This window comes from Chinchilla lanigera, unplaced genomic scaffold (genome assembly GCF_000276665.1).
Source record: "Chinchilla lanigera isolate Chin_1 unplaced genomic scaffold, ChiLan1.0 scaffold00025, whole genome shotgun sequence".
NCBI lineage: Eukaryota > Metazoa > Chordata > Mammalia > Rodentia > Chinchillidae > Chinchilla > Chinchilla lanigera.
Window position 1 is genome coordinate 26,689,462 of NW_004955426.1, and position 14,374 is coordinate 26,703,835.

Sequence of the window (14,374 nt, forward strand, 5' to 3'; positions counted from 1 at the left end):
GAACTAGATGCTAATGCATTCATGGTTTAGCCAGTTTTTAAAGACTGTTTCTTGATTATGATCTGCTTTTCACTGCTTGGCTTCATCTTACTCTTTTTGTAATTGCAGGTCCCACAGCTATGGATCTTTGGCAGCTGCTGTTGATCTTGGCACTGGCAGGCTCAAGCAATGCTTTTGTTGGGCTAGAGGGTGAGTTCTGCTTTTCTATTCCCACCCTAGTGTTATGAAAAAACACTGAACTTGGTTAAAGCAAATTCTTGCATTATTTAATTAAACAATGAAAGTTTTAGGTAGCAGCAAATGGGAAACATCTCAACTATAAACTCATAAACTAACAAGACTTTTTGTGAATGTTTTAGGGAGAATACAGTAGCCAGATTTAACATCCAGTGTTTTCACATCAAAAATAAATGCTGTGTGGCATGCTGAGGGCATTTTTGTTGAAAGCAAACCAGATCCTTGGTCTCGGCTCTGGGAAAGCTTTTGAAATTACACTGACGTGTTATTAACCTACTGATCATTCAGTTCATCTGTGACTAAGGATATCATGGTCTTTTTCCAGAGCTTAGAATTCACTCTATTTAATCATATTCTCTGAGAGAGAAAATTGCAGGTTTCAAATGAATTTCACCTCTCACTCTAAGTGATTGCCATTTGGCTGAGTCTGAGGGAAGAGACACCTGAAATAGTTGAATGATGTACCCAGAAGCCATGAGATTCTTTAGCCTACTCTATAATTTTCCTTTCTTCTTTATACTCTTCTTCTGGTAGAGAAGTCTCAATATTTTCAAACTTAAATAGCAAAAACAACAAAGTCAAGGAAGAATAATGAAAGGGACACATTTTTATATCCAGAAAGAAATTTTTGCTTTTTCTACATGCTGGAGCTTCAGTTGAGAACAGCACCATGCTAGGACATAGAACTCCGTTGTTGCTTCCAAAGTAGTGACTCCTTTATTCACCACCCAACAGATACTGGACAACACATTCTATCCGCAGACTTAGTGCATTAGTATGTCCTCCCTGACCTCAAGCCAAAAGTAAGCTACTGAGGAGCTGCAGAATAATTTGGAAAACAAAAGGGATAAAAGATGTTATTTTATCTTTTAAAGCAATTCAGCAATATTTATAGAAAAGAAGTCAGAATTGTTTGAAATGCTTTTGGGCCTCTCTGGTGTGTAATGTTAACATTATGCAAGTCAAATATGAACAGAATTACAGACTCCATTTCAGCAGCTTTTCCCATGGCTGTTTTAGACCTTGGTTCTGAGCCAAGGAATTACAGCTGAGATTTTCTGCTGTTCCAAAGTCATGGGGGCTTAATCTCTCCTATCTTCACTAAGGTGACTTTCATTCCACAGGGAAAGGCTTGAAGAATTTCAAAGATATGTGAAATGGCACGTAAGAATTTTTAAGGAAATTTTAAAATGTGTCCTGAGATTAAAGCTAAAATTAGATTTTAGGCCCAGAGAATCTGCAGAGAGTATGTGTTTTAATTACTTCAACATTTTAGCAGAAGTTTGACGTCATAAGAAGAGTGCAAAAAACATATATCATTAGCTGTTTTTCTAAAAAATTAATTCTGTTACATATATTTAAGATACACACACATGCTATAAGATACATGTGAGTAGTAAAGTGGTTATATATTATGATGGAGTAAATTAACGTATTCATTATCTCAAATAGCTATACCATCCCTAATCAAGAGCAACTCTAATCTACTCATTAATGAAAATCTTAAATATGATAAACTACTATAAACTATAGTCCCAGTGCTATACTTAGCTCACTGGACTTGTTCATCCTACATATTTGCTACTTCGTATCCTTCGACCTAAATTTCCCTCCGGTCTTCCCCTATCCCACTGCCAGTAACCCCTGTTATTTCTCTCTGTATTTAACTTTGCTTTTAGATTCCACATACAAATAAGTAATATTTTTTTCTGTGTAGTTTATTTCACATTCCCTCACTAGTTCTAGGCCCATCCATGTTGTGACAAATGGCAGGATCTCCTCTTCAGGGTGAATAATAGTTCATCCATGTAGTCTCCTTTCAACTCATCTATCGATGGATACGTAGTTTTTTATCCACTTAGCCATTGGTAGACACCTAATTATTTCATATCTTAGCTACTGTGAGTAATGCTGCAATAAATGTGGAAATACAGATATCTTCATAAGGAGGTGATTTTATTTCTTTCATTAAATGGTTTTAAGATTTGCTTTTTGTTTTGCTTCTTAGTAGTTTTTGCTTGCTTTTTTTGTTTGTTGGGGAAAAGCAGAATATCAGAAAATGGTTTATAATAAACACAAATCACATATCTTACCAGTACTTACACATAGAAAGTAATTCAACAAACACATAAAAACAAATTTTCCTCCTTTTTTCCCCCTTGTTGGGCTAATCAGAATTTTATTGGAATATGTGGGTGCTCAAGAATAGTTCCTTAAAATGACCAGAGATTAAGGATGGGGCATAGTATTTGCATAAGAAGGTGTAAGTGAGCATGTTCAAGCATGTGCATGCATACTGGCATGTGTGTGTGTTTATTTGCCAGTTCTGGCCACTTAAATAGTAGTTCAGCCAAAGTTAGCACATGATATGACATAAATCATGATCTCAGATGACATTCATGGGCCATGTGTTTCTTTTTCTGCCAAGTCTGGATCAAAACATTTTATTTTTATTTTCACTATTGTTTCATAAACCATTAACTTGAATTCAGCTTGCTCACTGAAAGATATAGCACTATTAAGTGATCATGAAGGCCTGTCTTGGAGAACAGTCACTGAAGAGTTACAGAAGATGACAGATCTGTATGCCTGGGAATGACTGGCCCTTGAGCCCTTGTGCAGAGTTTTTCTTGCATGGGCAGATGAGCAGTTAGAATTATAGTAGGCCTACGAGGATGTTTTTCATTTAGTGTAATTGCCCTATAAGAAATTTAATGAGAATTAAAAATTGAACAGTGCCATTATTGTATTAGCTGAAGTATTGCAATAAATATTTTCTGTTTGTCACTTATCCTTAATATGAGGCTCTATAAAGTAGGTTACATAGTCATGGAAAACTTTTTATTCCAAAATCAAGAAAGGTCAAAAATGCTACATACATTTTCAAGGGAATGTAGAGAGGTTTACCAGGTTAACCTTTACCAGGTTAATTTATTAACTGGTTGAATCAGAATTGTTGCTCCTAGAATACTGCTAGTGAGAAATGTGCATAAAGATTTGATGGATATAAATATTGTTCCAATGAGTGCCTGTTATAAATTAGGCTTACATCTTTACTACATCAGTCTGTCCAATACTGAGTCCTGCTTTGAGCCCCAACAATCTAAGAGAGAAGTAGACAGACCCTTGTTCTGAAGAATTTCAGTTTAGCTGGGACAGTAGGAACTTCTAGAAATTAATTAAAGACTATACAGTTTTGAGGTCTAGATTGTGTGATGAAGATACATGGTCAAGATGCTCTAAACGAAATCAAAGTAGAATGGAATAGTCAGTTTAACAAGTTCAGTGCAGGTCTTTTAAAGCTTTCTACTTTCAAAGCTTCAATTTAGGGCCATGATTCTTCTCTCAAGAGCTGTATCATAAGTTAAAAAATCAAGTATATAAACCAAGAATTATATCAGGCAGTGTATATAGAATGGCCTGAACTTTATAGGAGTAGCAAAAAAAGGAGATCACTTTGTAGTGAATTAGAGAACTTCATGAAGGAGGTTCATTTCATTGGGGACTGGAATGCTTAGTTAAGATTTTTAAAACTAGAACAGCAGGAATAGCTGCTGTGTTGAAGGGACAGCATACACAGCCATATGCAAGTGAAGACATGAGGGGAACATGGCGAACAGTGCATTAATTTTCTGAATTTATACCATGTTCGGGGCACCATGCTAGATAATGAGCAATTCTCATTTGTGCATTTAACATTCAGTGAATATTTATTGGGCACTTAGATTGTGGATGGCAGAGAATCAATTTGGCCAGGGCACATGGCACGTGGCCTCTATGTTTATAATAATTCTCCTTGGAAGTAAATTTAAGTCTATAGGTCTGAGTCAAATGATCCCTAGAAATGGCCCAATCTGAATAGAAATAGAAACACTTGCTGGACCCTAAAGATTGAATAGTATTTGGAAAGAAAAAGAAGAAAGAGGAAACACATGCTATATCCAAAGAATAACAGTCCTTCTCAAAGTTATAGGTAGCCCAGGCAGAAGTCCTAAGCATACGATGGAACATTATTTGTGTGTTTGTAATATCATGTATAGTGTTTATGTATAGCATTTATGTATGATATATGTAGATGTGTATGTATATGTACTTATACAATATTATATGTATATGCATATTTATATATACATGCATAGTAGGCATGGCCTGCAGGCAAAACTCCTAACTAGCGTTTTGCCATTCCACAGATTAATTCTGTAAAAGATGTTGTATCTATATTGGTCATGAGAAGAAACTTATATCAAGAATGAGTTGCCATATTTTAAAGGAAGCAAGATTCCCAAAATAATGTTCTCTGTATATATTGGAACATTCTTTGTAGTCATATGCAAACTAAACAATACTTATTTTTTAAAAAATTCTACTGTTCTTATTGCTGACAGATAAGAAATAACAGCATGGAAGGACAACTTAATTTTTTAAAAAATCCTACTATATCAAGATTCACTAGAGGTACAGATTTAAACATATATATCTGAATGATTCACCAAGTAGTCTTACAGTGGCCCCCTGGAAAATCAGGGTGCAGTAATGCAAAATGGCCTTCTGTGTCAGGGATAGTCCAAGGACCCACTGGGAAGTCGGAGCTGGCACTCGATGCAGACTATGGTGCAAACCTGTTGAAAGCCAAAGGGTCTGCACTGGAAAGCTGAAATGTTCATGCTAGAAGCCTGAGGGAACTACAGACAAACATTCAAATGGGATGGTGAAGCCTGGAGCTCCTCGAAGGAAACAAAAGGGAAGACTTTCTCCTTTACCCTTCTCTTTCATCCAGGCTACAAGTCTCTTGGTTGGTGCCACCAAATTCCAGGTTGGGTCTTCCCTCCTCAGTGGTTTACATGTCAGTCATCCATTAGCCACACATAAAACTGCACTCCACTAATCCTTGAGGAGTTTCTTAATCTCTTCAGATTGACATCATCATGAACTATTGCACCTACCTCATTATAGCTGAAGCTCCAGTGTCCTGAGAGATTGTGCATTACAGTCATAGATGCAGTCAACAAACAACAAGGAATGTCCTTGTTACATATTTGCAAAAATGAAAAATTTGAGAGTTTGTCTTGTCATAGAGAATAAGAAGATAAGCCACAGAACTTTAGATTGCTAATATCTTGACTATCATCCAGAGCAAAAGGAAATCTTGTCTTTTCTGTGCCATGGCCCATGTCCATCTATATCAGCAATCTTTGTCCTCCTGGTATCACAAATTAGTTTTGACACTGGCATTTTGCAAGTTGCCACAGGTCAGGTGAATCTAGGAGATGCCAGTGAGAGAGATGACTATAGACCTTTGCAGATAATGACACGAAACAATCTTTTAGGAGTGGCAAAGAAAATAGACCTTACAGAGACACTGAAGCAGTGGAACGCTTGGTACCTGGAATCCAGTCGGTATATGGAGTTTTTGACTGTCAGTTCCTTCTTCCTCCATTTCTAAGTTTCCACATTTTTAGTTAAATGTTACAACATTAGCACTGACTCATTGCTAGCCCAGTGAGGTCTTGGAACACAGCTCAGCCTGCACCAGCAGTGAAGTGGCAGTAGTCACGCAGGAGTACTGTTCTGTCAGGGGAAAGGTTCAAGGCTGAGTGACAGCAACGCGTCTAAGATTCCTTCCTTTGACACCCTTTCTCAAGCTCTCTCCTGCCTATGCCTAAGCAAGGTCCCAGGGTTGCCTGCTCACCACTGTGTGGCTTAGGCTACCGTGCAGTGAGAGCCCAAAGACCTGAATCCCCTCTGCAGTGTAGTTTCTGGTCATTCACAACTCTATCCCAAGACCTTCAAAGAACCCAAATATTTTATTGCTAGAGTATGTTCTTACCATGTGAAATGCAATAAAATACAAGCCGTATGTGTAGTGAGCCATGAAACGACGTGCTAGGCAGAATCTGGGAGACTGACTGGGTTTACACAGTAACTGAATGACTCATCCCTACAAAGAAGCCGGCAGCACGAACGGCTAGGTTTCTGTGTCAGCTAATTAGTAGATAGGACTGGGACCACCCATGAGTAGTCCCAACTCACACATGGTAATGATAGACTATTTCTCGTCTTCTACCCTGGATCCCAGCTTTTCGACGGCAATAGCCTGTCCTGGTTTACAAAGGGTTCCCATGCCAGTGTGGTTCAGCACCCCGTACCAAGGCTCATGTTATGGGGTAGGCAGGAAAGAAAGTGGCGTAATGTACTTTTTGTGTAGTGCTGGCAGAGAGCTGCTCTTCACGAGCATACCTGGTTGTGTGCCTTTAGCTGGAGGCTGACTGGGCTCAGCTGTGCAGAAGCCTGTGCTGGCTTGGGCCGGCCCAGCCAGCCTCTACCTGAGATCATCATCCACAGCAAGGGGCCCAGCACCCCTCAAGCACCCAGCACCTTTTCGCTAGGAAAAAACTCCTCAAGAAATGCCTGTAATTGATGGTTTTCTCTAGGATGTACATTGAAATCAATGGGCTATTTTACCAGAACTGATTCCATTTAAAGCTTAACCTTTAAACTACCTGATAAAGAATTGTAGTCATTTCAGAGCCATTAACAATGACAACTTTCTGTGCTACTAAGCCTGACCTTGTCACCAGGCAGTTTCCAGCATCCACAATCCCAAGAACCACCCTCATTTTTCATGAGCACTATTGTCCCATGGTGATTTTTTCCAGCCACACTCATATGGGTGGTTTAATAATGCTGTCAACATTGTCATCACCAAACTCAGAGTCATCATGCAGCATAAAGGTGGTGCCAGTTTGTAACACACAATTTGAGATGTGGTCTTACAATTGACTAATGAAGAAAATGTTCTTTGGTACGATGTCTTCTCCTACACAGACCCACAAGCCATGGGGCTTAGAACACTTTTTGGCATCAACTGCAGACCAGTTTTCCCTGGTCTGTTTGTCAAATCTGTTTCAAAATAAATTCACAGAACTTTATCTGATATATCTATCAAGAATCTCTGTTTCATTTTATATAGCAACTTTGGCCCGAAGCCTTAGCCTTACAGTGTCTACATTATGTTTCCATGGCAGAATTGCATGCGTTAGAGCCTAATGGATCGTGTCTCAACCATGGGAGCAATGTCTCAACCATGGGAGCAATGTCTCAGAATGCTTTTATAGAACTCCTTTCCAAGAGGATGGGTGGAGGTGTTTATAGGGGAGCTGTCATTTGTTGTATGTCCCTCTTCTAAATGTAGTTGTCATGCTATCTGTGTTTGGAGTTGTGTGACAAGTCTGAACTGAGCATCAAATAAATGCAATTTAATTGGTTTCAAATAGCAGACACGATGATTGTATACCCTGTGTAAGAGGATATTAATTATGTATTTAAAACTCACTAGACATTCAAGTCCGTGCAGAAAGGTTTGTTCCTCTGTATTCCCATCCTATAGCATTCTAATGCACATCTTTATTTGTTGAATGAATGCAACTCTGACCTGTCCTACCCCGTATCTGTCACTGCTGTTTTCTGTCTCGAGTCTTGATTGGGGCAGAAGTTAAAATAGGATCCCCTCATAGTGGGAGAGGGTCTGGAAATAGTTGCACAACTCTCGAAACTAGGATTTATGTGCTTTCCCTGGGGAGGGGACGATTTCATTTTCTTTCTGTATTTCCAGATACCACCAAGACCTGAACTCTGTCCTAAACATGAATACCTGTGAGCTCGATGCCCTTTCTGAATCTTGCTAACCCCTTTCCAGGTGACTGAACTCTGTCCCTTGTGTATCAGCCATTGGACGACATACTACATGAAATGATCTGGTCACCCAACACCAGACCCTGACAACAACTTTATCTGTGCCCCACCTCCCTGACCCTGTCTCCTCAAATATTGACAGACACAGAGAGATATAATGAGGCTTGCAGATTTTCAATCTGGTTTTCTCTGCCTCTTTGGACATTGAACTTTTGATTATGAAAGACCCTGACCCCCACAGATACCTGGATCAATTTTTTCAGCCAGTCTTTTAAATATTGAGTCTTTCTAATTTTCCAGTGATAGCCCATCTTGAAATGTGAGACACTGAAAGTTAAAAGTAAATGTTATATTATTATATTGAATAAACAGATATGTACAATTTATAATAGTATATGCTTAGTAGGAGTTTAGTTGCACAAGGAAGTTTTAAAACTAAAGATATTTTAATAGTGGCTACAGTAAACTGCCTTGAAGAGGTTTCTCAATTTTCAGATATTGTCAACAATAGGATACTATTCCATAATTCCATAGTGTTAGCAAAAATTTTCAGAGGATGGGTTTTGTGAAAACTTACTGCTTTAGTTTCTGTGATTTCCATAAAATCAAATAGGACTCATACTGCAAGTCTGTAGTGTGTTGTAGTGGGTCGATAGTGTGTTGTTGACTCTGATGGTGAGAGTGATGCTGGAAAAGTCAGTTCAACACAACCGTCATTCACTGAGCATTCACAGACGTGATGCAAAAGAGAGCAGGCATGGTCCCATTAGTAAGTGAATGGGCTGGGGTGTAAAGAGAGAGAATTAAAACCAATTCAAGGCAGTGATTGCCATACTTGAGTTTTGATTACATATTAATGCTATTCTGTATCCAGTTGTAAGTAATTTGTATGTATTATCTCACTTCATCCACAGCAATACTTGGAGGAGGTGCTTTCATTAAGACACCAAGAGTACTGACGTAACTGATTTACATAGCTAGTGAATGTCAAAAGTAGGAGTCCAGTCTAGGCACCCTGACCAAGTACACACTACTGTCTCTCATATACTATGTGTGATAAATACAGTAGAACACTACGGGTGTGTGAGAGATAAAATTGAGTGGGACAGGCAAGAGGCAAGGATAGAGATGTAAGGAGAGTCAGGCTCTGATGCATCTTACGTACTGTGCTAAGGAGTTGGGTTGAAGTCATGGCCAGTCAGGACCATGGCCAATTATTGGACTAACATATGATCAGGCACTCACTTCCCAAGAAGTCAAAAGAAGTTGGATTTTGATTTCTAGGAACTTGAGATTAAACTTTAATTGTTTTGTAACAATTTAAAATGCATTCAGTTACTTTAAAATAGAACTTTTACTGAAATGACGAGTCCTAGGATTCTTATGATAGCTAACTGACTAGAGTACTCACCTCTTTCAGAATTTAGGCTAATTCCAGGAAATTGCTTTTGATTTACTTCATCAGTCTAGCTAACGAATCATTATTTATGCACTGGAGATGAAGCTCATTGGGAAAACACTTGCCTAGCATGCCCAAGGTTCTAGATTGACTCTCCAGTAACATAGAGAAAATAAAAAAGCATCATATTATGTCACAGAGACAGGAGGCAATTTAATGAGCTTTAAAACCCTCTCAGATTCAAATTTATTGTTTAGTATAGCACTTCGATTTTCAATATTAGACCTATTTTTAACATAATATAAATGTTGTATAAAGCTATATTAATATTTTGTACATGAACTCTAATAAGTATATTTTCACTACATAAAATGTACTTTTATATTTAAAGAAAAACTGTGGTGAAGTATGGCTAATTTCCTTAAAGCAAGTAAAAGTATCTTCCTGAGGCAAAATCAGTAGTGAAAGTGTGTGGGGACAGAAGCATCTCTTCTCTTTGAAAAGACTTGATGAAAGGTACTTTCTAACATCCTAGGCCTTTGGACAGCACCTCCTGGAATTGTCCAGCACTGTTGTCCACAGCCTCCATCACCTTGTTTCAGAACAGTGCAGGTACTGCCTTGTCAAATGCACTGTTTTTCTCTTCTCTATTGTTCATGGGTTTTCATGAATGCAGATGTTGTCAAAGGAAACCAAAGTCATATCCTGCCTCTACTGACATGTCTGTAGATTTATACTATGAACATACACTATTATTTCATGTACTGTTACCTGTTTATAAATCTATACCTCTTTACCCAAAGCTTTTCTCACCCTTATAGGACTGGCATTCCCTATTTTTCATGTATGACTTGTATCAGGTATACTATACTTCTTAGACCATTTTCCAGGTATGATTTATCCAGAAAAATCAGTGAAAGTGAAGCTAAATTTATAAGAACAAGAGTTTTCAATTCATTGGGATTTCTTTTTGTATTGATGATTTAGGAGAAAAAGGCAAATTGTCAGAAAAATAAACATTATATCAGTAATTGATTTTAATTATTTAAGGTGTCTTCTTTCCCATTTAATGGTGTGATGTAGAAAACATCAAGTAATCAGCAACTCTGGGATGTGAATCCAATTCTGTCTATAATTAGCTTCATGGTAATAGGCAGAAACTCCTAACTTCTTTAAGCTTATTTATTAATAAAGCTTTTCAGAGAAAAAGTCTAATCTACCCAATTCAACTCAAATTATGTTTTGTTGTTTTATAGATACAGATGTGGCACTCTGAAAAGGGATTCCCTCATGTCATACGCTGCCTGCAGGACTTTGCAGTAGCCCTGCTCCTAAGCTTTGTTTCCTTGCTGGCTGACTTGTTTATTTTAATCAGTAACCATGATGATGGCAAGGAACAGAGGCTAACCAAATGTGCAGAGGTTGCAAAGCTGTGGATAGCTAATCTGTTGAACGGTAAACATAGGATTAATATCTTGATAGCCTACACTATCAGCCTACCACTGACCAAACTAACAATATACAATTTGATAGGGATAAATGTAAAATCCAGTGTCTGTTTTCTTAAACTTAGCTTTCCAAAGGAGATAAATAGGAGCACTAGCTTATAGCAATGATGCTTGAAGATATTTAGGTCATTGCAAACTTGAGGTAGCTAAACTATTGTGATGTCCCCACCACCAAAGCAAACTAGAAAAATTACCTTCAGAGCAGAGGATGGCCAAGAGCATGGAAACCACCAGTCCTCTCTGGTCTCTGCACTGGCCAATGCCAATCTAGATTGGCATTATCTGGTGAGTTCCAGACCTCATGACTTAAGGACACTGATAACAAATCTGAACAAATGGTGTTAACAGTAAAGACTATTGAAATAATGGGAAAACAAAAGTAGATGTTTAGTCTGAGCATGATGGTGAAGGAGCAATAGCAAGTGGCTATTAATGATGGTCAACCCAATCTTCTTAGAATTAGCAGGTAACGACTTAGGCAGAATTAGTCATATATACATGAATAAGTCTGATATCTGAATATACATGAATAATTCTGAGATCTGACATATACACATATAGATATACACATATATACGTATATGTAATATCAGATTTAGAGTTTAAAAACAGGTATTCATGGTACTCTAAATATTTCTTTTAGAATCTACAGAATTAAAACAATGATTCTTTCAGCTCAACAAGATTGAGTTTCTCCTTTGACCTAGTATTTTCTAATGTCTCTGGTATTTCTTTCTTTATGTAAGGAAATCTGGCTTGAATTTTGGCTCTACCATCATTTGGCTCTACCAGTGTTAAGGCTCCGACTCAGAAACTTACTCCCCATTCTGTATTCTTAAAAAATAATCAGGAAATAAAAATTATATATATTCATGAGGTACAACATGATATTTATTATCTGTACACATTATGGAGTGAATAAGTCAAACTAACATTTCACATACTTTTTGTAGTGAGCACACTTAAAATTTAATTTTTGCAATTTGCAAACATATACGTTGTGGTTTTTTTTTGTTTGTTTGTTTTGTTTTTTTGTTTTTTTGGTTTTTCTCCGGTACCAGGAACCGAACTCATGACCTTGCGCTTGCCAGGCAAGTGCTTTTGCCGCTGAGCTAAATCCCCAGCCCTATACGTTGTTATTAACTGTAGTCGCCATGCTGCATAACAAACTTCTCGGCTTATTCTTCCCATCTAACTGTACCTTTCCACCGCTTGACCAGCTGCACATTTGCCCATCCTACTGCCCCAGGCTGTCACCCTTCCTCTCTCTGCTTCATGAGTTCAGTTTTCTTTAGATTCTCTGTATAAGTGAAATCAAGAGGTGTTTATTTTTATTTGGCTTATTTCAAGTAGCATAATATCCTCCAGGTTCGTCTGTGTTTTGCCCACAACAGAATTTCTTTATTTTATAAAGCTGAAAAGTATAGTATTTTTCCATTCATCTTTGTTCAGAAAGACATGAGAATTAAATGAGATAGCATGTGAAGTACTGGCATAGTTACCTGTAAGAGATTTTTTACTATAGGCTAATCTGTTTATTTTCTCATCAAGAAAGGAAGAACAAGGACAGTAGATTATTCTTACAGGAAAATACTTTAAGCCACTTGCAATCCAAAAATAGAATGAGCTGCTGCATCAGGTAGGGTTGGGTTAGAGGGTGGGTATGCAGTGCTGACCTGCTAGGACAATCTGGTACCTATCCTTGCCCAAGCACATTATATAATGATTGTTTTGATTTTACACAGTGGGTGTCCATATAAAATTTCCTTTGAACAAATAATTCAGCAAATTTTAAAAAGGCAGAAGGTCAATGGCAGAATGACCCCTAAGGTTTTTTCCTTTTCCCTGATCTCTGCACTCTGCATTCTTGGAATTGATATTCTCTGTGATATGTGAGCTACTGGGAGGCACTGAACTGTACAGAGATCTACATGTGTCACTCTACTATACCTACTCAGGGAAAAAATTTATAAGCAATAGAAAAATTTTCAATTCTGACAGACAAAAGGGACTTCTGGCTACATTTTTATATGTGATTACAGTGCCATTATCGTATGTCTGCTCACCCATGCTCATGTATGGTTTTCTCAATGACAAAGATGCAGTTAATTGACAGTATTTTGATTCTGAGACATCTTAAAAATCCACCTAGTCTCTCGTGGTGTTTCTCTAGGGGCTATAATCATAAAGAAGAGCCGAACTTGTACATTTTCTAAAGGAGCTCAGACAATGAATTCATTCTCTTGAAATGCATAGCTGTGCCTAGGTGCTTGTTACACCCAAGTACTTTTTCTGAAGAAACAGGGTTGGCATACCAGACTTTCATCTTTGGTCAGAGATTAAAAATCAAACCATGAACTTGCTATTCACATGATTTTTAGTTAGTTTGCATGTATTTGAGGAAGACGCCTCACTACAATAAGTAGTTTTATATGGTATACTATGTATTTTCATATAGTACACACTTAATCCAAACAATCTTTTTGGCAACAGCTCACAAAATATATGGCTACAATAGATTCAGAGACCAAGGGTATAGATGAGAATTTTCAACTTTGGAATGTTGACGTTTTAGGTTGATTGATTTTCTAAGATAGAAGGTGTTCTGTACATTGTAGCATGTTTAACAGATCCAAGACCTCTACCCCCGTGATATCAGTGCAACCCTTCCTCAGCTGTGACACCTAGGATGTCTCCAGATATTTTGAGGTTTCTGCTGAGACCTTCCATTTAGAACCATTGGCTTAGATCCAGTGACTACATGTTGAACTGACTGTGTCCAAATTGCTGTGGGAAGCAAATTAGACAAAAAATGTTTAAGTACTTTTAAAAGTAAAACATATTTATACTTATATTTATTTACAGTATAATACTTTAACTGGTTCATGTGTTCATGCATTCATCTGAAACAGTTTGAGCCAGTACTGGGGGCCCATAAGTCAGTTAACCTTTGAGAGGCTTAAAGATTTCTACAAAAACAAAGAGAGAAGACAAAAGAGATCATGTGAGATGTGATATAGTGAATGTATATTTATAAGATGCATAAAGTGTTGTAGTAGCCCCCAAAAATGTAAAGACTATCTGTGAGCCAGGCCATAGGAAAGCAGTTGAACCATATATAGGGCTGAAGCTATGGGTAGCAATTAGCAACTGACCAATTATGACTAATGTTCTTTCATACAAAGCCATGTATCCATGGCATTTTGCCAGAGGTATTTAAAGTGTATGCTGACAGTCACTGTCTAGCACAGCTTAAAGTATTCTTTTTCAGTGCCTCACTTAAACTGGTATCAAATCTGAATGAGCAACTTCAGGCTTGAAGCTGTCACAGACAGCTGTTATTTTCTCCTGTCTTTTAAAAAAGAAATCTTGTTCAATGATAACAAACAAAAATAATTAAAAAAAAAACAAACAAAATTCAAGCCAGATTTCCTTACATAAAGAAAGAATTATCAGAGACATTAGAAAATAATACTAGGGGCTGGGAATTTATCTCAGTGGCAAAAGCGCCTGCCTGGCAAGCGCAAGGTCGTGAGTT

General features: G+C 37.7%; 1 protein-coding gene across 2 annotated transcripts in view; it reads left to right on the top strand.

Moving 5' to 3' along the window:
- Ghr (growth hormone receptor) overlaps nucleotides 1-14,374 on the top strand; it is a gene marked incomplete in the record, with an annotated part of 320,111 nt that overhangs the window by 135,953 nt on the left and 169,784 nt on the right. For both annotated transcript variants that reach the window (XM_013514982.1, XM_013514983.1), the window contains 1 exon segment: nucleotides 109-189. In XM_013514982.1, coding sequence (XP_013370436.1) covers nucleotides 120-189 — 70 coding nt within the window.